We start from the raw sequence: 24,868 nt of genomic DNA on the forward strand, positions 1-24,868 counted from the left end.
AAAACTGCGTTTAGCAATGCATTTTGTATTTATTTGTGTATTCATTATCAGCATGGATGGCTTGTCAACTCTATTTTTGTAAGGGAATACTCGTACATGGTCCATTTAGGCTCGGTGGTTGGCCTGGACGAGCGTCGGGATTTTCTCTCGCTCTCTCAGAACTCGACGCGAACTACTACTGTCCAAACTACGAACCATAGATACCAAATGTAATCGCAACTTCGTCACACTCATGGACGGCTTTTGACACGACATCCAGAGCTTTCAAATATGAGAACAACGGAGCCGAAAAAACCAATGAACATCGACGCTTGGAAGAACTTGGTTTAATTATACACACCCGTTTGCGAATTTGTCATGAATTGGGGTCCAAATCCCCATCCCAACTTGCATAAGTCCACCGATTTTGGTAACCGCTGTAACCCCCTGAAATTCTCTTCGTCGATTCTGGAATCTATGGTCGCCCCGCACACACACCACACCACCACCACCAGACATGGCCTACCTGTTTCTACCTGTTCAGGCTGGGCTGGATGGACGTACGATCCACCACCATGGACGAATTCCATGACTGGGATCAGGGACTGGTGTCCCGGTGCCAGGGTACCGGAGGTACGTCCGAGTCCCAGTCCAATGCTAATCCTGGCCGGCTTCTGTCGCGCCATACGCCGTTCACAGTTCTCACCTCAGCTAGACCTACCATAGCTCCCCCCTCTTCCCTTCCTCCATACGTGCTTAAGCGCTTAGTAGTTGGGTCGACCATGGAGGTCGGCGGGGAACGTGCGACGAACAGATGGAGGGCTGGCTGGCTGGAAGGAGAGACTTACCTGGCGGGCGCAGCCAGAGCTTCCCAGGTACCTGGTAGCTAGCACTCGCCTACCTACTATCCTAATGCTACGCTTGTCCCGAGAGCGAACGAGCGCGTGAGGAGCGCGTGAGCGAAACCCCCTGGATTGAGGTATTGAGTGGAGGTGATCCAAGGAAAGAGAGTCCTCCTGGAAGAAAACCAACTTCACTGGAGCAGTACCTTCGCACGACTTCTCCACGTCCAGAACACCCGAACAGAAGAATATCAGAACACTAGAAAACAAGAGGGCGAGAACATTGGAACTCAGTCAAATCGAACTTCCAAACCAAACAGAGCAGACAAGCAAGAAAGAAACTAAATGCATACATAGTGGGGGACAGACGAAATCACGGGATTGATCATCAACCAGTGATCCACACCGCGGTGCTATCTGCTAGCTATCACGGGGTACTTCATTTGAAACGAGTGCAGTGAATCAGCCTCATCTGCCATCTCCTTGGAGATCGATTCAAGTTGAATCCGTGCCATTTGTGTGTCAACGAGGCGGATCCCAATCCCGGCTAGTGAAAGGCTCCTCCTCCTCCTGGGGGATTGTCATTGGGGTCGGTCGGTCGTTCAATCATGCTCAACCACTACGAATCGTCGTCCTGAGATTCGCCGTGGCCTCCGTGATGGCCATCATGGGCATCTCCTGGAGTCTGGGACAATGGCTCCGCGGCCCCCCGATCATGGGGATCTTAGCCTTGCTCCTGTGGACAGGCCACGCTCAGGCCCAACTAGTGGGTGCATTCAGCGGTAAGTCGGTCAGCCTCACTCAATGATCTCAATCCCTGGCTAACGCTAGGCCTCAGCCTGGTTGGACGCCAGCCATTGGGCGGAATGAAGGAACGCCTCTATGATCCCGAACCGGGAACACTTCAATTGACAACCCGAATCAAAGAATGTCCTATCGAACGAACACCTGTTGACAAACGTCGGTCAATGAGTTGCTTCACTTTTTTTTTTTTTACTATGGTCCCACATATCGTTTGTGGTTCGTCTCTAAGACAAGGGAGACAGTACTACTGACTCGATGTAGGGAAATGTTCTCACCGAATCCCAATTTAGCAATGAATCGTGAAGTCAGTTCGTCAGACACTAAAACTCCATTACTGGATCGGATGGGGCGGAAGAGAGGAAGAGAGAACTTGAGAACCGGCAATGTGTTGGTCATGAGAGCCATCCAAATGAGATGAGATTGTTCTCGACAGTGGCTTCATCCGATCAATCCTGATATCGCTCGTTGCCAGTCTTTCATTTCATGGTCCCAAGGCAGGTATTTCAGGGTAGTTGAGATATTGGCCCCAATAACTCGGCCTAGTCCCAGCGATCTACACTTTCCAGCTCGTCAAGCTCGTCATCTAGTTTGGCAGATCCAGAGACCCATTGGTCACATGCAATTTTAGACTCGCACCTGATGTGGCGGCTACTAATAAATCCATGGCCATTTGTACTTGTAATCGTTCAAATGAAATGTTCTTTAACCGAGAACGGCTGACGTCGTTCCCCGGGTGTCAGGTTTAGGGGTTTCCAGTCAAAAATCCCATTGCCAAGTGTAGTTATTCCTTCTGTCATCTTGAACAAGTATTGGACGCGGGTTTCATCTCTCGCGGGGTCTTGCTCGACCCTAAAACGAGTTGTTGCGCAAACTTACTCGTACCTGCAGAGTCTGCTCCATTGTCGACAAGACTGCCCAGAGGTATGACTGCAAGGTACGAGATCTCTGCTGGCACAGATTGGTCGGGATGACAAAAGTGCATGGTACTACCAGGGTACGTACATACGAGGCCTGCCTCTCACCAAGTGTTACAAAATACAATCATACACTTCTTCATAAAAAAAATAAAAAAAGAACACCTCATCCATTCTTCTGACCAGGACAACCAAAACGTTGCCATGGGCTTGAGCTGATCCTTTCGTTCTCGTGAAATGCCATCATCCCATGTTTTTGTTTGTTTTTCTTTGCAGAAACGATATGCGTGACGAGTGCGGGTGCCGCACCCGGCAAGCCGTGCATATTTCCATTTGAGTTCAATGGGGCTATTCACTACAAATGCACCTGGGACCAGTCCCAACTCACCGACAACAAACCCTGGTGCTCAACATTAGTCGACAGTACTGGCCATCATGTGGGTGGCCAATCCAAGTGGGGCAATTGCGGATCCGGCTGTCCCATTGCTCCCAGGGCTGGGGAAAAAGAAGAGGCCCCTGTCGCGGATTCCATCCCATCAGGTATGACCTATTCTTGAGATGATCTGCTACCAAATTTCAGTAGTGACATCCATGTTAATAGCGAGTAGTCGCTAGTTGCAACGTTGCCGTCGCTCTCGGTCTCTGTCGAGAAAAATCTCGAGCCAAACAGGTTTCTTGGAAATCCAGTTTGGCGAAGTCTTTCTCCCCACCGGCATTCGTTCAATGATTGGGATAACTATTTTTCTGCCCTTCGACAATGATGCTCGCCGTCATCCATCCAATTTTTTTGGGTGATACTGAACATGATGTCCGAACGGACGGACGGCATTCTACGTAGACCTTCATTACTGAATTGGCACGAACTCTAAAGCGCGGTACGGGTTGTGGGGACAAAAAGAAGGACGTAGACCTAAATAGTGGAGGTTGTTTCCTTGTACTAGATGGTGTCACTCTCCGCATTCTTTGTTTGAAACACAATGACACAGTATCTAGTTAGTACCAGAAACACTTGTGGCACCTGATGCTACTTTTGCACAATACGTAGGAGCAGCAAACGTCCCTCGATCGAGCTTAAATAAATATTGAACTAAAATGGCTGCAAATTTCCCAGATGTCGAGGCCGGAACAACAGCAACAACGACAGCAACAGTCACCAAAGACGGTTGTCCCCAAGAGGGCCAGTATGGCCCTAATTGCACTTGCTTCGAGGACAACGCCGCTTATTTTGGCAACAATCACCGCGTGGGTCTGGAAAATCCCCAACCCTCTCGCTTGGCTTGCCAGAAATCCTGTCAAAACCATCCCTCGTGCAGTTTCTGGACCTGGGGAAAAGGCACTCCCACGGGACCTTGCTATCTCAAGACCCAGCGGGAAAATGTCGGTTATGACCTCACCTCATATGTGTCGGGGTCGAAAAATTGCCAATTGCCCGAGGCCGGTCTAGGTTAGCAAACCTCCCTCCATTGGAGGAGATCATTTTTCTGTTGGGTAGAGGGAAGGAACATGATTCGTTTCGAGGCTGATTCACAACGCTCGTTCTTTGTAAGCCGTCAGTCAGGTAGGATTGCCCAGAGCAACCACCTACCTGCTAAGTAAACCGAGAAAACCCGGGTTAACCGCACGGAAAAAAAAGGATATGATATTGTTGCATGGACGAAATGGTCCCGATATCAACTGGTGCATTCACAAACGAGGACAAGTGAGGTGGTGAGAAGCGAAACGAATTCTGTTCAAACAAAACGACATGGTTGCGGATTCTCCATATGGTTAGCGTAGTAATGATCTAGAATCATTTTCCGGTATTGAGAACAAATAAACAAACAGACTTAGACATCCTTGACCTGGACTCGACCAGACACTACGTACCTACCTCGTGCTTCTAACCCGACGCTTGTGCCGCCTCCATGATTGTCAATTACATAGTAGGATCCTTGCGCTCTGACCCCAATTATCGAAGACTATCCCATCGTCCCCTAACATAATCCAACCACCAAGACGACCCATTTTCCTGTTGGCCTAATCCTACAAGCCAATGAGCCTCAATCCAAAGCCCTTTCAAGTCCGATTAGTCGATCCCTTGCACCCCGTTCTTTATTTTCCTTTCTTCCGAGCGAGACCTTCGTCTTGATCGAACCAACGACTAAACTGACACTCCGAAATCGACCCGAGTATTTGTTTATTCCGGTGCTATTCTTACTTATAGAAGGCTCGTCTGGTCGAGAACGTTGCACTAGCGAGCAATTCGAATGCGGCGAAGCCGGCAAATGCATTCCGAAGCGATGGGTTTGCGACTATCATTGGGACTGTGATGGCGGCGAGGACGAATACGACTGTCGTAAGTAACCAATTGGTTCGTGTTTCATCCATTACATTATGTACGCATTGTTCGATTCCAACACATGTGACGCTCTGCTCGGCACTGGGATGGGACTGTCTAAAAGGAGATGCGTCTCTAGTGTTTCCAGGTGTATTTTGAGACCAAAAAGAGGCAACAAGCCGTGTTTATGCCTTTTTCATTGTGAACATTTAAGGCACCCCTTTTTAGCATAAATTTCCTCTTCATATTTTCCGTCAGGATTGGATTGCTCGTGCATACGAACGTGCCACGTAAGAATCCTCCGAGTCCTTCCTCCGCCCTCTTTCTATTCAATTCCCGTATTCAATGCCAAAATGGTGGTGTTGGTTATATCGATTTTCTCTTTCATTCTAGCTCCACCCGAGTGTGATTCCGGGGAATTCTCCTGCTCCAACTACAAATTCAATCAGACCAGTTGCATTCAGCAACACTTTCAATGTGACAAGGAGCAGGATTGTCACGATGGGTCCGACGAGCAGAGTTGCAGTAAGTGCTCTTTTTCTTCTCATGATGATGATGATGGTGATGATGATGAACTTACTCGTGCCTTATATGTAGGAGAGGCCGGCAAAACGTCGGTCAGAGCTAATCATGTCTTCTAGCCCACTCGCATTGCTCAAGCAAGATATTGTAGATTATTCATTCGACTTGTTATAATTTGGTCGATTCGAGCGAGGCTTACATCTGGCGGTAAATGATCGACAAATGAGATTCAGTCAGGAATGTAGAAGTCGAGCACTAGACTTCGAGTCGAAGTATGCCTGTGAATGTATCAAAGCCAAATGGCCCCTCGAATCCCTTTTGAGTGGAGTGTGTACGTTGACAATTCGGTGCTAGATAGATTTAGATTATCGTGATAAGATATAATTTGGGTCAAGCTCTTTGTAGAGAAAGCTAAACAAGTTGGCCAATCCACAACAAGTTGCTGAAGTTTCGCATGATATCTTGATGTATCATTGTTATTATTATTATTTTTATTTTTTATAGAAAAAACCATCATTACCCAAAAGTAACCATTCTCTCGTCCTCAAAAGAGAGTACAGCAGCATCTTATTAGAGTCTAAAAAGTCATTGGCTTTTGATTGACCAAAAGGTTTCCTAACCTGTTGAGCATCTCTCTGCTTGACATCAAGGGCCATTGGCCTCCTCCCTTCCATTTCGAATCCCAATGGTCTCACTCACATGATCCATCCAAGACGTGTTTTAGATCAGCTGTCTGTTACCGGTGGTTTTTGGGTTGGCGTGGCTGGCCAAACAAGTGAAAGAAAGAGCGAAAGAGAGAGAGAAGGAATGGAGGGCAGGTCAATGGAAGCAAAAGTAGGAGGATAGGAGTGATCTTTCCCACCACCAGTTCAACCGCACCTCGAGTCTCTCGCACAAGGAGACGTTCACATGGTTTGAGGAAAAGAGGGCCACCTTGGATTACCTCAGCTCTGCACAGGTGGTTGGTTGTGCTTGGAAATGGTCGAAGTTGGCAATGTGCTAGTGAATGACCTGAGAGGATGATGACGACGACGCCGACGACAAGGTGGAGAACGAGGAGGGGATGGATGACTTGTGCGTTTTTTTCCTCTCTCTTTTTCTGACTCGAGATTTTGGGATCCCGGCAAGCACTCGCCTGATCTGAGCTACTGCCTTCCTCGGTCGGTTGATGGAAGGCAAGAAGGCGAATGCAGAGAGAGAAATCTTCTAAGCGAAGTTGCTTATTGGTTGGTTGGTTTGTTGGTTTGGATGGATGGTTGGATGGTTGGTTGCTGACTTGGATGGTTGTTTGATCGACTTGGGCCAAGTTCAAGAGTTTCGTCTCTCACTTCGTCTTCGTGTGTTCAAGCCCTGATAAACTGGCCAACCTGTCTGTCATGGACGGGATGGGCCTAGTCGTGCCAAGCTCATCATCCAGCGAACCTCTTTTTTTTTATCAAGGGGCATTTGGCATAAATTTCACTTTTACTCGATCGTGTATCCATTCGTACATATGTAGTAGTACTGCATACCTCAGGCGAGCAATATCAAGCTCCTGTTTTTTTATAATGAAAAATGCCCGTGTTTTGTGCTTGAATGCCATGTCATATGCATCAGGACCTTGGTCTTTTTTTTTTTTGATCACGTGGTGGTTGTTGCCGGGATACACGGATGGACCCGGGAGAGGATTATTCCACCTTCTAGCGCGCTTATCGCGATGAAAGTCTCCCCCCCCCATCCCAGCCTCCATTGTTTTACTTACGAAAGGAACGGCGACGAACAATGGAAGATGGTTTCATAAGATGTGTCCGCGCAAGATGCCACCAAATGCTCAGCCATGAGTGGGCACATCCAGCCCATCCTAGTAGCTAGTACATGTACCACGACGTCCTCTCACATTCACTATGTGTAACTCTCTTGTCAAAAGAAGGGCATGGCTTCATGGGGATATTCGAGTACATGAACACTCTTGTAGTAGAACTCGAGTAGTAGGTTTGGGGACGTTTGGAGCTCCATCCGTGGAAGGTTCTTGAATGCCTCCGAAAACATTTTAACGTATGATGAACTAATCTGAGCCCCAGTCGGTACTCCTCTTCATGAGTCACTACTCATGATGATTTTGATTGAAAGATCGGCCAGATATTTGGTCGATTTCCAACATGTCGATATGTCGTTTTCACGCGAGTACAGCCATACATGTTGTGGAAAATCTGACGAAGGTCGCGTTGGAGATTCGAACAGACTCCCAACAATTAATTGTATGAGTTGGTTTTCCCTTGGCTTCACGGTTCTTTAGAATGGCTTTGAGTCATGTTGCTTCAATGACAAAAGAGCACGTTCACCTTACAATTATTGACCAGAATTGTGTTCGCTTCCAAAGAAACAACCTTCTCCCGTTTCCCTCCTCCTTCGACATTCTCCGTGAAACGAAACAATAGAAATAGCTCACTCCTAATTTTCTTTTGGTTTTGAGGACATGGAAGTAAATGTGTAAATAGTTGCTTGCTCGAACACGTTTAAAAGGTCTCTGCCACCTGTCGAGGCTCGACAAATGTGAATTATAAAAGCTGACTGGAATGCCTTCGTTCGTCCTCTAGTCATCTAATCGTTTCAGCAAAACGGTGACCGAATTTTGGACAAAATACATCCATTTTCGGACAAGAGGACCGGGTTTCACTTTTTTTTACACCTTCGGGATACCAATTGAACTAAAGATCGTAGTAGGTTCTAATGTTTGCGCTTAAGGCCATCTGATGAGGCAATTGCCGAGCAATGATGACGGACGGACCTTTCTTTTTCCACTCGCTCGCGTTTCCGACCCAAACAGTATAATAACCAGAGCTAGATGATTGTGTAAGAATACGAACTTGACGACAACCGAACAAGCACTCATTCAATGAAGAATGAATGGAAGATAGATAGATATATACCCTGTAAGCGTAGTTTATCCTTCCTTGTCAAAAGAGATCATCGCATGACAAGAGTTCTCAAAGCCCAAGGAGACCATGCATCATGGTTCTCAGGAGTCGGAGGAAACATGTTCAAACCTTGAGTTCTTGGCTTCAATCATCCAATGCGGAAATGCAAGCAACTTTTTGCCACCAGTCATTCGCAAACCCTTCATATCGCGTCATTTATGACTGACTGAATACATAACCCAACCAACCAACCAACCAACCAACCAACCAACCAACCAACCAACCAACCAACCAACCAACCAACCAACCAACCAACCAACCAACCAACCAACCAACCAACAAGCTGAGAGTAATGCCCAAGTGCACCTGAGCTCGTCAAGGAACAAATATCAGGACTGGTCCTAAACCGTTAAACGCTTCAAATTCACTTGAAGAGTCCTAATATGAACCACGTTTAACCATGCAACAGTCCCTAATGATCTTTGTTCACAACTTCAAGAAACTGAATCTCATCTCAAGAACCTGTGACAAAGGGGCAGGAAGGCTGGTCGCAAGATTTGAGTCCAATACTTCGGATTAATAAGCAAGCAAACTCTCGTTTCTTCTATTAGATTATCGCACCTGTCAGCCGGATGATCACAAATGCGGCAATGGACTGTGTATCCCACCCGATATGAAATGCAATGGCTATTTTGATTGTCGAGATAAATCCGATGAAGCCGGATGTCCCGGGATTTCGTGCGAACTCCACGAGTTCAAATGCAAAAGTGGCGAGAAATGCATCGCCAATTATCGCAAATGCAGTCATCGACAAGAATGTGACGACGGATCCGATGAAGAGGATTGCAGTAAGTTCAACGCGCGGTCACACCCAAACTTGCCCATGAGAGTGTCCTCACTGGGGCATGGCTCTGAATTTGAATGCTCGTGTCCCTTGCCTTCATGACTCCATCCGACTGACTCTCCCCTTTAGATTTTCCCCCTTGTCATAGCGAACAATTCCGTTGTGAGAATCACTTATGCATCCCGGCTCGTTGGCGATGCGACGGCTACAAGGACTGCACGGATGGTACGGACGAACGCAATTGTACGGCTATCACGTGTCCGGATAACAAGTTGATGTGTCCCTCATCGGGCTCGGATGGCTCCACCACGGGCACGCCCAAGTGTATTGACAAGAGCAAGATGTGCGATGGACACCAGGATTGCGCCGATGGAGCCGACGAACGAGATGCTTGTTGTAAGTTTGCCCTCGCTCTCAAATGATGTCATACAATGGGTATGGATGTCATGGGCTTGATTTTGTCATGTTTTAGCTACGAGTTTGTGCAATTCCTTGGATTGCGAGTTCGAATGCAAGAGCTCCTTGGCCGGAGGTCTGTGCGTGTGTGGACCCGGAAAGAAAGTGGCCGAAGACAAACGAACGTGTGTGGGTGAGTAGATTTGAGGCTTGAGAATGGAGCTTCTGGAGGTTGGACTGGAGGATGACTGTCAAATGACCTCCATCCCATTATCCGTCCTCTGTTCTAGACAAAAACGAGTGCGAAGAATGGGGCTTCTGTGACCAAAAGTGCAAAAACACAGATGGAGGCCACGAGTGCTCGTGTGTGAGCGGTTACGAACGAGACGGCGACACTTGTGCGGCCAAATCGAGTATGCCCAAGATGGTGCTCTATTTCGCTCACCACGACCAGATCCATCATATTGATGCTCTCAGCAAAGCCGGGTTGACCAACTTTCGGAACACCACGGCGGCCAGTGGATTGGATTACCATTTGGCCCTGAATCGCCTCTTCTACACAGACACCGAGTCCAGGAAAGTGTACAAAGTGCCCTTGAAAGACGAGGATCCAAGGAAGACTCCCCTGGATTACAGTTTGCCCGGAGTATGGTCCCCCGTGTCCGTGGCGGTGGATTGGATCGGGAATAACATCTATGTGGTGGACAGTCTTGGTCAGAAGATCGATGTCTTCGATATCGAGGGCGTCTACCAGGCCATCGTGATCTCCTCCAATCTGACCAGTCCCGTGGATATCGCCCTGGATCCGACTCTGGGTCTCATGTTCATCACTGATGGGAATCGTATCATTCGCGCCCACATGGATGGTACGCAAATGAAGACTCTCGTCACGGAAGCCGTCTACAAAGCATCGGGCGTGGCCGTGGATTTGGCCACTCAACGCCTGTATTGGTCGGACATCTTGTTGGACTACATCGAGACCACGGACTATGACGGTAATGACCGACACAACATCGTTCGAGGGCCCGCCAATGTACCCGCTCCCACGCGGATCACCCTCTTCCAACGGACCGTGTTCTGGTCGGACGGCACCAAGCAAGGGATCTTCTCCGTGGACAAGTTCAAAGGCAAAGATTCCATCGAGTCCATCTACCGTCGACAGGACAGTGGTCATCAGCCTTTGGGCATCAAGGCCATGCATAGCCTCCTGCAGCCCAAGGAATCCAATCCCTGCAATGGGAACAATTGTGAGCACATGTGTATCGTCACGGCTGCCTCCTCCGACAATGACGGTCTAGGCTATCGATGTGCTTGTAAAACCGGCTATCAGCTCCAGACCAACCGGAAAGGCTGCGAATTGATCGACAAGTTCCTCATGTACTCGCAACAGAAGTTCATCAAGGGCAAGATCTTGAACCCGATCGTGTCAAGTTTCACGGATGCCATGCGGCCAATTGTCTCGCGCTCGGCCCGCTTCGTGGGCCTGGATTTTGACGCTTACGAGGACTACATCTATTACTCAGATGTGATTTTGGATGTGATCTACAAGGTCAAGAAGGACGGCACAGGGCGTGAGAACGTCTTGGCCTCTCAAAATGAAGGCGTGGAGGGTTTGGCCATTGATTGGGCCTCCCACAATCTCTATTACATCGACAGTCGGAAAGGCACCCTCAATGTGCTGAGCACTAAGAATACCACGTATCGACGCACTTTACTGAAGGACCTGAAACGTCCCCGAGCCATTGTGGTTCACCCCAATCGAGGCTACATCTTCTACTCGGAATGGGATCGCCCCGCCAACATCAGTCGTGCCAATTGCGACGGAACCGACGTTCAAGTGTTCCGAAATGTGTTGCTCGGATGGCCCAATGGTTTGTCCATGGACTACAAAGAGGATCGACTGTATTGGTGCGACGCTTTGTTGGATCACATTCAACACGCCAATCTCGATGGAGGAGACGTGAAGACCATTAGCTCAAGCAAGATCCGACATCCATTCTCACTGGTTGTGTTCGGGGACAGCATCTTCGTCACGGATTGGCGATTAGACGCCATCATCGAATTGAACAAGATCGACGGAAAAGATGAAAAGATCGTGGAGAAAGTCGAGGAGAGCAATCGACTTTACGGCATCAAGATCTATAGCAAACAAGCCCAACATGTGAAGGACAACCATCCCTGTCACAACAACAACGGTGGTTGCGAGAAGTTGTGCTTCCCGATCCCGGATAACACCACGAGTATCGGCATCAAGGCCGTTTGTGGATGTCCCTATGGCGAAAAATTGCAAACGGATGGAAAATCCTGTGGATCAGATCCAAGTGCCGAACCTCCCGTTCAAGCTTGCCCGAATTCGTGGGATTTCACTTGCGATAACCAGAGATGTATCCCCAAGACTTGGGTTTGTGATGGCGACGATGATTGCTTGGACAACTCGGAAGAGAACCAGAATTGCACGGAACCCACTTGTGGACCCAATGATATCCGATGCAAGTCTGGGAAGTGCATACCGAAATCTTTCCGATGTGATTCAGACAATGATTGCGGGGATTTCTCAGGTAACGAATGACTTGATTGGACTGATGGCTGATGAGTAAGTGCAATTTTATCATCTTTCTCTTTTTTCTGCTTCTTTCAGATGAGACGGGTTGCAAAAATGTGACTTGCGAATCGACTCAATTTGCTTGTGGAAATGGTCGCTGCATCCCAATGACGGTGAGAAACACTGGAATTGGAAGCCTCCATTTGGTTATTCATTTTGTTACTCTAAAATTGTATTAATTTCCTTAGTGGAAATGTGATGGAGAGAACGATTGCGGTGATAGCTCTGATGAGGGCGACTTTTGCGCTGAGAAAACGTGCGCCTACTTCCAATTCACTTGCGAAGGATCCGGACATTGCATCCCGCAATCTTGGGTTTGCGATGGAGATAACGGTAAGCTTGACAAACCAAATGGCGCTAACCCACCATCACCCGTCCAACGAACCATTCTTGGTTTCCTTTTATTAGATTGCTTCGATCAAGCTGATGAGCAGAATTGTCCACCTATCACGTGTTCAGCCTCCCAATTCAAGTGCAACAATCAAGAGCAATGCATACACGAATCGTACAAATGCGACGGAATCCCGGATTGTTCGGACAGCTCGGATGAGTTAGGGTGTCCCTCAGTGGGACCGAATCAATGTACCGATCAACAATTCCGGTGCGAAATCTCCGGGATCTGCATTCCACAAGCTTGGTATTGTGACGGAACCGGCGATTGCGAGGACAAATCCGATGAGCCCGACTCTTGTGGAATCATCGATTGTCAACAGAACTACTTCAAGTGTGACAACTCGAAGTGCATCTACAAGAGTTTTGTCTGCGATGGCGAAGACGGTAAGTTCATTACCGATTGATATCCCTTAATCTCACATAGATCTAGCGTACAATGTACAGTATATCTAGCATTCTCTTTCTCTCTCTCTCTCTGCCAAACAATGGACTTGACTGGGTTTTTTTTCTGGCAGATTGTGGTGACAACTCGGACGAGTCCATGGACCACGCATGTGGCGCCCCCAAGACCGTGTGCTCTCCCGGAGAATGGCAATGTCCGGGGGTGACTGACCAATGCGTGCCCATTGAAAAACTTTGCGACGACCACCTCGATTGTCCTAATGGGTCGGATGAAGGACCGGGATGTGACAACACAGATTGTAACAACAATAAGGCAGGATGTTCCAATGGTTGCGTTCAAACGCCCATTGGTCCTCTTTGCACCTGTCCTCCTGGCGAGGTTCTGAACGCCACCGACACGCGAGTCTGTCAAGATTTGGACGAGTGTGCCGTGCCCAAATTGTGCTCGCAAGCATGTACCAATAACAAAGGCAGCTATTATTGCTCCTGCGCCGATGGTTACGTTTTGGAGAACAAACACAATTGCAAAGTGGAGAACCGCTCCGATGCTTACTTGGTTATCTCCAATCGACGCTCGATGTTGACGGCCGATTTGGCTCAGAAGTCTTTGGAGCGTATTCCTGTCACCGTGAAGAATGTGGTGGCCACGACCTCGGACATGAAATCGAACACCATCTATTGGTCGGACATGGAAACCAAGAAGATCATGCGATTGACCAAAGGACAATCCGCCGAGGAGTTCATCTCGAGTGGACTTTCCTTGGTCGAAGGCCTGGCCTTTGATTGGGTGACCGAGAATCTGTATTGGCTGGACTCGAAGTTGAACACCATCGAAGTTACGTCGCAAGACACGAAACATAGGATGATCTTGATCAATCAGAATATCACTCAGCCTCGGGGCCTGAGTTTGGATCCGGCTGAAGATGCCCGTTGGTTGTTCTGGACCGATTGGGGCGAGTATCCCCGAATCGAGCGAGCGGGTATGGATGGCTCTCAACGAAGCACGATCATTTCCACCAAGATCTATTGGCCCAATGGCCTCGCTTTGGATATTCCCAATAAGCGGGTTTACTTTGCCGATTCCAAGTTGGATTTCATCGACTTCTGCAACTATGACGGCAGTGGACGACAACAGGTGATTGCTAACAATCATTACTTACTCCACCCGCACTCCTTGGCCGTGTTCGAAGATCAAATCTATTGGACCGACCGTCAATTGAACAGGGTGATGCAAGCCCGCAAATTCTTGGGCTCCAACGAAAGTGTGGTCTCCCATCTCGTTTCTCAGCCTCTTTCCGTTCACATTCACCATCCTGTGCTTCAACCTCATCTGGAAAACCCTTGTGCCAAAGCCAAATGCGAGCAGCTCTGTCTTTTGGCTCCACAATCCTCCAGTCCCGTCAAATTCTCGTGCAAATGACGGCCCGGATTCCGAATGGGCGATGATGGGTCTTGCATCAAAAAAGACGACCCCTTCCTGCTCGTGATCAAAGAGGACCAGATCATCGACGTCTCCATCATGCACGATGACAAGAGCCGTGGACACTTCACGCCCGTGGTGGATGTCCAGTTAGGTGTGGCCGTGGACTACGACATTGATCAACAAGAGATTTACTGGACAGAGATCGAGGACCCGAAACAAACCAACGGCTCCCTGTTCCGCACTCCCTTGGGTGGTGGAGAGAAGGTCAATTTCTTTGACGAAGTCGACACCGGGATTGTGGGATCGCCCTATTGCATTGCCTTCGATTGGATTGGTCGCAACATGTACATTGGAAACATTGAAGCCTCCGAGATCAGTCTGGTCCGCGTGGATGGCAAGTTGCGCTATCGAATGCTCATTCTCGACAACAGTCATGAGGAGAAAGGCGTGGCAGAGCCTCTGACCATCGTGGTCCATCCCATTAGTGGACGTTTGTTCTGGCTGGATCGGGGAGGTGTGGGCGTTCCAGCCAAAATCGGAGGCGCCAACATGGATGGCTCCGTCCCCAAGGTTCTGGTTCAAGACATCTTCGATCCCGAGACCCTGACCATTGATCTGCAGAAGGAGATCCTGTACTTTTCAAGCAGTAAGAACCCCTCTATTGAGTCGGTCAATTTGGACGGTACGAATCGACAAGTGATTGTGAGCAGCTCCAAGAACCACCCAATCGCCAAGGCCACCGGATTGGCCGTCATGGATCGACGTCTTTACTATCTAGATCCTCTCTACGAGAAGGTGGTCCAAGTGGATGTGAGCGATGGATCAAACGAACAAGTCCTTATGGACAACGAGAATGGTTTGAGGACCCTGAACATTTTCCGCAAACGACAGAGGAGTGCCAATCACCCATGCTTGTCCAATCGTGGTGGCTGTTCCCACATTTGCATCCCATTTGGAAGGAACCAAAGAAAGTGCGGTTGTACCATTGGTTACACCCAAAGTGATACGGAGACCGAGTGCCAACCTCACGAGTCATTTGCCGTGGTGTCTCAATTGCAAAAGGCCCGCGGCTTTGATCTCGACGATAAATCCGAGGCGATGGTACCCATTGCGGGCAAAGGCCACAACATCCTCCACATGGACTTCCTGTTCGATGACGGTAACAAGAAGAACTGGATCTACTGGGTCGACTTTGAAGCGGACGGTCATAATGGTGTGTACAGAATCCGACCGGATGGATCCGAGATGACACAAGTGATCAAGGATGGTATCGGCAAATCTGGCATTCGAGGCATTGCCGTGGATTGGATCGCCAAGAACCTTTACTTCTCCAACGTGTTCCCTCACGAGACCTACATCGAAGTCTCATGGTTAGATGGCACCAACCGCAAAGTCATCTACAAATCGACCACCGACAACCCTCGCGAGTTGGCTGTCAATCCGGTCAAGGGCTATCTCTACTGGATCGACTACGGCCAATTCCCCATGATTGCCCGATCGTGGCTGGATGGATCCAATCGGAAACCCATCGTTACGTCGGGGATCAGCAACCCACGGGACCTCACCATTGACATTGCCACTCATGACGTCTATTGGGTGGATTCGATGAAGGATGCCATTTTCAAGGTAGCTTATAAGGGTGGCAATCGACAAGTGATCCGTCGAAATCTACCCAGTCCCAAGGGCCTCTCCATACTGAAGGGAGACCTATACTGGGTGGATCGCAATCTCCAGAACATTTACAAGTCTTCCAAACTGCCTGGTCAAGTGGCGGCCCCGATCATTGTCAAATCCGGCCTCGAGAACCTCCGTGATATCACCATGATGGATGTGAACAACCAGCCGATCGACTCGAGCAATCCTTGCTCACGCTTGGGGAATGGTAATTGCGAGCAATTGTGCTTCACCTTCCCTCAAGATTCGGACAAAGCCGGCAACCGTCAATGTGCTTGTGCTACTGGCACTCTAGTGAATTCCAGGAAGTGCGCCACTTCCCCTGAATATTTGGTTTTTGCCACCCGGACCGAGATTCTAAGTGAGCACATTGATCCGGACGGCATTGACAGCAATGTGGACTCGGCTAAACCCTTCGAGCCCGTGGTCAACCTCACCAACGTGGTGGGGGTGGACTTTGCTTACACTAAAGGACGATTGTTCTTCACCCAGATCCAACCCAAGCCCAAGATCGCTTGGATGGACAGCAAGGACCCCCGAGAAGTCCATGACATCTTGACTTCAGGAATCAATCCCGAAGGCATTGCCTACGATTGGGTTCATGACAAGATCTACTGGACCGATTCTCGTAATAACTCAATCTACTCCATGAATGCGGACGGGACTCAGATCGTGGACATGGCCTACGTGAGTCGCCCAAGAGCCATTGTGGTCCACCCGTGCCAAGGGCTCATGTTCTACACGGATTGGGGCCGCTTTGGCGAATCCGGGAAGATCTACAAATCCACCATGGCTGGCACGTTAAAGGAAGCCCTGGTCTCGACCAACCTCACCCAACCGAGCGGTCTCGCCTTGGACTACGATGAGGACATGCTCTATTTCACAGATGCGGTCCGAGAAGTCATTGAAAGGGTCAGCTTTGACGGTCAACGCCGCGAGGTCTTGGTTACCGCCACAATCTATCCATTTGCCATAACGGTGGGCAAGAACTTCATCTATTGGACCGACCTTCAACTCCGGGGCGTCTATCGAGCGGAGAAGCACACAGGTGCCAACATGAAGGAGATCGTCAAACGCTTGGACAACTCGCCCCGCGACATCCATATCTATGCTCCGGACCAACAGAAGTGCAATATCGAAGTGTGCAAGGTCAATAACGGCGGTTGTGCCGATTCTTGCCATCCCGGACCCAACAACAAGGCCATCTGCAAATGCCTCGACGGAATGACTTCGGTGAATGAGGGCAAGATGTGTATTGCTGGGAACGTGAGCTCCTGCGATGGTGACAAGTTCACCTGCGGCAACGGCAAGTGCATCTCCCGCCTCTGGGCTTGCGACGGCGATGATGATTGCGGCGATAACTCGGACGAGGATCCCAACTATTGCTCGTTGCACACGTGCAAGCCCTCCGAGTTCCGCTGTGCCAACGGCCGATGCATCTTCAGTACGTGGAAATGTGATCACGAAAACGATTGCGGTGATAAAACCGACGAAGAAGGCTGCTCCTATCCCCCGTGTGATGAGGGCGAGTTCACGTGTGACAACTCCAGATGCATCCCCAACTCGCAAGTGTGCAATGGGGTCAACGACTGCAAGGACAACGGGACCTCGGATGAGGCCATTGAGATGTGCCAAAACAAGAACGTGACCTGTCCAGCCAATCATTTGTCCTGCAAAACCACAACCATTTGCGTGGAGCCCTATTGGTTGTGCGATGGGGATAACGATTGTGGCGACAACAGCGATGAGGACCCACTCCATTGCGGATCGCGCACATGCCCGCCCAATTCATTCCGTTGTCCCGATCACCGATGCATTCCAGCCACGTGGTACTGTGATGGCGATGCCGATTGCGAAGGCGGGGCCGACGAACCCGAAGGTCAATGCAAGGACGAGGGCCGAACCTGCTTCGGAGACTTGTTCACGTGCGACAATGGCAATTGCATACCCAGGATCTATGTGTGTGATGGGGACAACGATTGCTTGGACAACTCGGACGAATCCGCGGCCAGGCAATGTAGTGAGTATTTCCCCTCAGCCGCTTCAAGTAGTTTTATACACTCCAATGATTGAATTTTGCTTGTTTTTGCAGATAAGCGCGTGTGCGATACCGAGAAGGAATTCGAGTGTCGGAAGAACAAGGATTGGGGTCGAGCCATGTGTATTCCCAAGAAATGGGTCTGCGACGGAGACCCGGATTGCGTGGACGGAGCCGATGAGAAATCCACCAATTGCACTAGTCAATTTGATGATTGCTCCGATGATCAATTCCAGTGTGCCAATGGTCGATGCATCAACAAGTTCTGGCGTTGCGACCATGAGAATGATTGTGGCGATGGCTCAGATGAGAGCAAGGATTGTAAAGATCATTATCGAACCTGCTCAGAGGCCGAATTTACGTGCAGCAACGCCAAATGCATCTCGAAGAACTACCATTGCGATGGAGAGGACGATTGTGGGGATTACTCGGATGAAGTCGATTGTGATAAGTCGAATAGCACTTGCGGTGAGAACGAATTCCAATGCAAACTGGACAAGACGTGCATCAGTCTTGATGTGGTTTGCAATAAGGTGTCGGATTGTAGCGATGACTCGGATGAGCCCCTCACTTGTGGCTTTAACGAATGCGCCAAAGTGGAGGACAATCAATGTGGGCACAAGTGTGTGGACACCAAGACCTTGTTTCGATGTGAATGTAATCCCGGCTATAAACTGATGGCCGATCAGAAGGCTTGCGAAGACATCGACGAATGTTCCGAACAACCCGGAGTGTGTTCCCAAGTCTGTTTCAATACCGAGGGTTCTTACAGTTGTAAATGTCGTAAGGGCTACATTCGAGAACCCGATGGTCGCACATGCAAACGAGTCGACACCTCGGTTGAACCTTGGCTCATCTTCACCAACAAATACTAAATCCGAAACATGTCCATTGATGCCACCCAAATGAACGTGGTTCACCAGAACCTGAAGAATGTTGTCTCCATGGATTTCCACTACAAGAACAACGAGATATATTTTGCGGATGTGAGCGCCAAGACCATCTACAAATCCAAAATTGATAGTGAGGAACGCACTGCCGTGATCGCCAACGACGCCCATAGTTTTGAAGGCATTGCCATCGATTGGGTCAATGATAAATTGTACTGGTTCGACAAGAACACCCAACACTTGTCAGTCTCGGATTTGAATGGCAAGAATCGGAAAGTGATCTTCACCGATGTGGAGGATCCCCGTGCCTTGGTGGTCCATCCTGGCAACGGCTACATCTTCTTCACCTCTTGGCATTTGCACGCCTACCTCGGCCGCATTGGAATGAATGGTGATCCATCTACATTCAAGCGATTGCTCTCCACCGTCAATAAAGATGAGATCTCTTGGCCCAATGGGCTGACCATTGATTTTATGACCGACCGATTGTGGTGGGGAGACGCCCATTTAGATCATATTGCCTTTTGCGACTTTGAAGGCAAGAACAAGAAGATCGTCTTGAGAGGGGCTCAAGCTCCTCATGTGTTCTCGCTCTCCGTCTTGGACGACACGTTGTTTTGGGCTGATTGGAACCTAAAGGCCATCCTGAAAGCCGATAAATATACAGGTGAGTCCCAATCTCTGAAGTACCTGAAGTACCTGAAGCGCCTAAGGGGTGCCTCAAGAGATAACCATGGTTTTTTTTGTCGTTTTTTTAGGTAAAGGCTTGACGACGCTTCGCAATACGACCCATCGTCCTTATGAAGTTCACGTGTTCCATCCGAGCAAACAACAGGACTACGACAACCCATGCCAATACAACAATGGTGGATGCTCCCATTTGTGTCTGATTGCACCAAATAACTTCGAGGGTGTCTCATATTCGTGTGCCTGTCCCGATCATTTCGTCCTCGAGGCTGATAACGTCACGTGTGCGGCAAATTGTACATCCTGGCAACACCGATGTGGACCCGAAGGCCAAGATGACAGATGTGTGCCTCATTATTGGAAGTATGTTTTCGCTTTTAAGCTTTCGTTTTATGGTGTGAGTATGTACAGCCCAATATATCAACCAGGTTTTTGTTCTGAATTAGAAATAACGAAATGAGAGTATTTTAAAGGCCAAGGCCATTTGATATAGGCTACCCTGTAAAAAACTGGTTGATCCAAACTAACGCCCTCAACGTATGATATCGTTCGATTTTAGATGCGATGGCAAGATTGATTGTGATGACGCCAGTGACGAGCCTTCATCGTGTCCTGAGCGCAAATGCTCCGAGGGTCAGTTCCAATGTAAGAACGACAAGTGTGCCCTATCCACCATGATATGTGATGGCGTGGACGATTGTGGGGATAATTCCGATGAGACTCAATGTGACCTCAACTGTCCCGAGCACATGTTCAAATGCAAAGACACCGGTAAATGCGTCTTGGGAGCCTGGAAATGCGATGGCGACAAAGACTGCGGTGATGGCTCCGACGAGGATGATGCCATCTGTCACAATCGAGAGTGCACCGACCAAGAGTTCAAATGCGGCAACGGCAAGTGCATCCCTGCACTTTGGAAGTGCGACTTTGACAATGATTGTGGCGACGACACGGACGAACCCGCCCATATTTGCCGCAATCAGAACTGCACCGTGGGGTGGCGACGATGCCCGGGGCACGCCAATTATCGATGCATTCCTGAATGGCTCTTCTGCGATGGCAAGGATGATTGTCGGGATGGCTCCGACGAGTTGACGGAGAATTGCCCTGCCTGTGAGGAGAAGGGCAATTTCCTTTGCAAAAACCGCCGATGCGTGGCTCAGCGATGGTTGTGCGACTTCGAAAACGATTGCGGCGACAACTCCGATGAATCCGCAGAGATGTGTGACGGACGGTATCGACAGTGTTCGGAGTCCGAATTCCAATGTGACAACGACAAATGTATCCCGGCCAGATGGCGCTGCGATCACGATGACGATTGCGGGGATGGATCCGATGAGAGTGAATGTGCTAATTTCGAGTGTCCCGCCGACAAGTTCCAATGCGATAGCGGTCATTGCATCAAAAAGGGACTCAAATGCGACGGAGAGCGCGATTGTAACGATCTCTCCGATGAGCAAGACTGTCCGCCACGATTCGACGACGGGAAATACTGTCCTGAGGACAAGTTCGAATGTCTGAACCACTTGTGTGTGCGCAAAGACGACCTCTGCGACGGCATGGATGACTGTGGCGATGGTTCAGATGAACAGGAAGACATTTGCAGTAAGTGCTGTTGCTTGGCATCGAGTTTGCATTCCCGAGCTTGGCCCTTTTTCCATTGATTTAACGTAACCCTGTTTTTCCTTCAATCTTGCAGAGAACCACTCGTGCGATCCGGCGTTCAAGTTCCAGTGCGCCAACTATAAATGCATCCCGCGATTCCATGTGTGTAACGAAGTCGACAATTGCGGAGATGGCTCGGACGAAAACAATATGACCTTGTGTGCCAATCGACCCCGCCCATGTCCCAACATCTTCTCGGACTTCAAGTGTCACAACCAGAAATGTGTGAAACGCGACCAGATTTGCGATCTCCACGACGATTGCGGCGATCGAAGCGATGAGCGTGGTTGCCATGAGGAAGGCTCGTGCTCCGAAGATATCGATGGACAACGGGGTGGATGTCAACATCGCTGTAACAATCTACCCGACGGCGGATACCTGTGCCTTTGTGACCGAGGATGGGTGGTGAACCCCGAGGATCCCAAGAAATGCCTGGATGTGGACGAGTGTTCCACCTTCACCCACAATTGCTCGCACTTGTGCTCGAACCTGAATGGCACCTACGCCTGCTCTTGTCGGGAAGGCTTCGAGCTCACCGATCAATTCAGCGGCGTGTGTCGGGCCAAAGAGCACGAACCCAAGCTGTTGTATTCCACGGGTCCGGAAGTCCTCATGGAAGGTCTTCACATGAAGCGTTCCATGGATGTCATCAAGGAAGAGGCCAGGATCGAGTCCATGGACTATGATCCGCTCACCATGATGTTATTCTGGGTGGATTCGGAAGAACAAACCCTTAAGCGGTCCTTCATTCCGGGCACGGACGAACAGCCCGAGGTGAAGATCGGATTCGGCCAAGATCTGCTCACCTCCGAGAGCACTCAGCCTAAATCTGTGGCTTATGATTGGATCGGGCGTAACATCTATTGGCTGGAAGTCGATCCAGCGGATGAATCGGGCAACATTTACGTGGCCAAGAGTGATGGCCGTTATAAACGAGCCCTTCTTTTCTCCACCATTGATAATCCGACCTCATTGGCTGTGAACCCTAAACTAGGCCTCATGTTCTGGACGTCCGCCGGAAGGCAGCCCAAGATCGAGACGGCCTGGATGGATGGCAGCAAACGCCGCGCCATTGTGACATCCGGTATCCTTCGACCCGAGGCCATTACCATCGACTACTCCATGGGCGATAAGATCTATTGGGCCGACTCCAAGTTGAACACGATTGAGATGATGGATCTGGATGGACAAAACCGACATGTTGTGCTTCAAGGCGAGCGAACGGTGAATCGACCCGTGGCCTTGGACGTGTTCGAAAGTGATTTGTTCTGGGTCAATCACGGCTCGGGCGATGTCATGCGACAAGATAAGTTTGGCCGGGGTGTGCCTGTGATCATCTCCAAGAACTTGGCCAATCCCAAAGCTGTGAAGTTGCTGCACCCAAACAAATACAATGAGAGTATTAGCAATCCTTGTCGAGACAGCTACGATGGTTGTTCCCATTTGTGCCTCCTCATCCCAGACGGACGATCCCGGTGCAAATGTCCCAACGGACAGAGATTCTCCAAGGATCCAACCATCTGTGACGCAGGTATGTATCGACTCCAAGACGTTTTACCCATAGAAATCCAATACCTGGTCGTTGCCTAGTTTATATCATCGTTTCATTTCCAGCCACGGTCAAACCCAAAGCCGAACCTTTGGTTTGTCCTTGCCAGAATGGTGGGGTATGCACAGGATCCGATATGGTTTGCCGTTGTGAGGAGCATTTCACCGGGACGTATTGTGAAAATGAGGTGCGACGGGTGCGCACTCACGGCTCTTCCACTCCCGCCGCTGTGATCGTGCCCATTTTCCTGATCATTATCATCATCCTCACGTCCGTGGCCCTTTACATGTATTGGCGAAGGAAGCAGACACTGTAAGCCCATGATAACCTAAAGGGTATATAAAAATAGAGATTGGTTTTTCTCATCATTCTGCTCTTGTCTCCCCTAATGTTTAGTGAAAAGGCGTTTGGCGGCAACAACGGCACCATGAGCAATAGCGTGTCATTCCGCCAAGGCTCCAATGTCGAGTTCGAAGGTCCGGGCTTTGCCCTCTCCTCAAGTGTTAGCCAGGTAAGAAAAGCTCGGTCAATCGCTGAACCTCTCATGCCCTGACGGCCTTTTCCTCGTTCACTATTCCAGCCCAATGCTTCCTCGGGTGATTTAACGGAAGGTTCCACTACGTCTCCCGAACTCCAAGCGGCCGCCCCCGCCCCCAAAAGAGACTTCTCCAACCCTATGTACGACGCCATGGGCGATCTAGAGTCTCAAGCCGAGGTGGCGGCCTCCACCAATAATGGCACCCTTAATCTAGCTGGCGCCACCACCGACTCGTCCAGTAGTGACCCGTACTCAATGGAACCCCCTTCGGCCGTCATTGTGACGTCGTCCAGTGCGGCTAAGAGCAACTCGCCCTCTTCTCAAATCCGACACAAAGAGCTCGACCCGTCCTCAGTGGACACGGGCAAAGACACACAACGCCTGGTTTTGGACGAGGAAGACGAAGACACTGATTCCGAGTGCTAATAGGACTGAATTTATGAATTTCAACTGACTTAGATATCGGCAAGTGTTTCCCAAACAAAGGGAAACGACCCGCATCACCATTCTTTGCCCCTGGACTTAAGACATCTACTACTATTTACGACAGATTGTGATAAGAGAATTGGCGGCCAATTCCTAGTGTTATGACATGTTCTAAATCATATATATATATATAAACATTTGATTGACAAAGATAGAGAAGGAAAAGTCGATCTGATCCCATTCAAGACTTGTTCCAACCAGAAAAGTGCCTTATATTGAATTACCCCCTCCATTTTTTGAGGACGGAGAAACCGCCATCGATCTTCCATTTTGCAGCCGAGGCAAGTGGAGGGGTAGCATTGTGAACATTACGACGAGATTCGTCATGATTGATCGACTGGTTAATTAATTAATTATCACTCTGATCATTCCGTCGTATTATCCTGTACACCGCTTTGAATTTCAGCCACATTCCGAATCTTATGAACCTGAGACATGTTGAGACTATTATTTTACGTATATCTTAAATAAATAATGAAATATTGACTCTCAACCCTTCCTCCCTCTGTTCTGTCTTATGAAATGAAGAATGGTAAAGAGAAGCAAACCATATGAAGCTAAAGATCTCGAACCGTTGACCGTGGCAAGCAATCCAGAGGAGAAAGGTCACTCACCGCAATAAGTTGTGATCCTCAAAAATCAAAGCATCTGAAAAGCGAACCGAATTCGATGAGTCCAATCGTCAGAATCGAATCATAATAACGGAACTTGTAGACTGAAGGTAAGGTTAGAGATTTTAGCTGAGAAAATGTGAATGTCCGCCTCATTTTCCTTCACTCCCAAGGATTGGGCGAGCTTCCACCCTCTACAGGAAATGAAGAACCATTTTCGTAGATAACGCGCCAACTCAGACGAGAATTTCGAGGTCTAAAGATGCAAAAATGAGCCGAAAATCTGCGGCAGCGGATGATGGAGTTGAATGGCTTGACTCATAAATCGTGCAGAACCACCCGAACAGAGCCAGCAAAACACGACCGAAGGCCCCCCCAAGGAAAGGAAACGATTT

The 24,868-nt window shown here is 49.2% G+C and overlaps 1 protein-coding gene across 1 annotated transcript; it reads left to right on the forward strand.

Annotated features, from left to right (window-relative positions):
* Positions 1-964: 964 nt before the first annotated feature.
* Positions 965-24,355, forward strand: LOC131884471 (low-density lipoprotein receptor-related protein 2-like). Its single transcript, XM_059232264.1, is given in 19 exon segments — positions 965-1,603; positions 2,816-3,079; positions 4,743-4,874; positions 5,250-5,381; positions 8,887-9,123; positions 9,249-9,515; positions 9,592-9,708; positions 9,806-12,073; positions 12,154-12,230; positions 12,306-12,450; positions 12,526-12,894; positions 13,026-18,029; positions 18,102-19,604; positions 19,696-19,987; positions 20,184-21,229; positions 21,324-22,820; positions 22,904-23,150; positions 23,235-23,349; positions 23,419-24,355. Coding segments are annotated over 19 exon segments (14,220 nt in total). The 5' UTR covers positions 965-1,479; the 3' UTR covers positions 23,803-24,355.
* The last annotated feature ends 513 nt before the right edge of the window (positions 24,356-24,868 follow it).

This window comes from Tigriopus californicus, chromosome 8 (assembly GCF_007210705.1).
Source record: "Tigriopus californicus strain San Diego chromosome 8, Tcal_SD_v2.1, whole genome shotgun sequence".
In the NCBI taxonomy this organism is placed as follows: Eukaryota; Metazoa; Arthropoda; class Copepoda; order Harpacticoida; family Harpacticidae; genus Tigriopus; species Tigriopus californicus.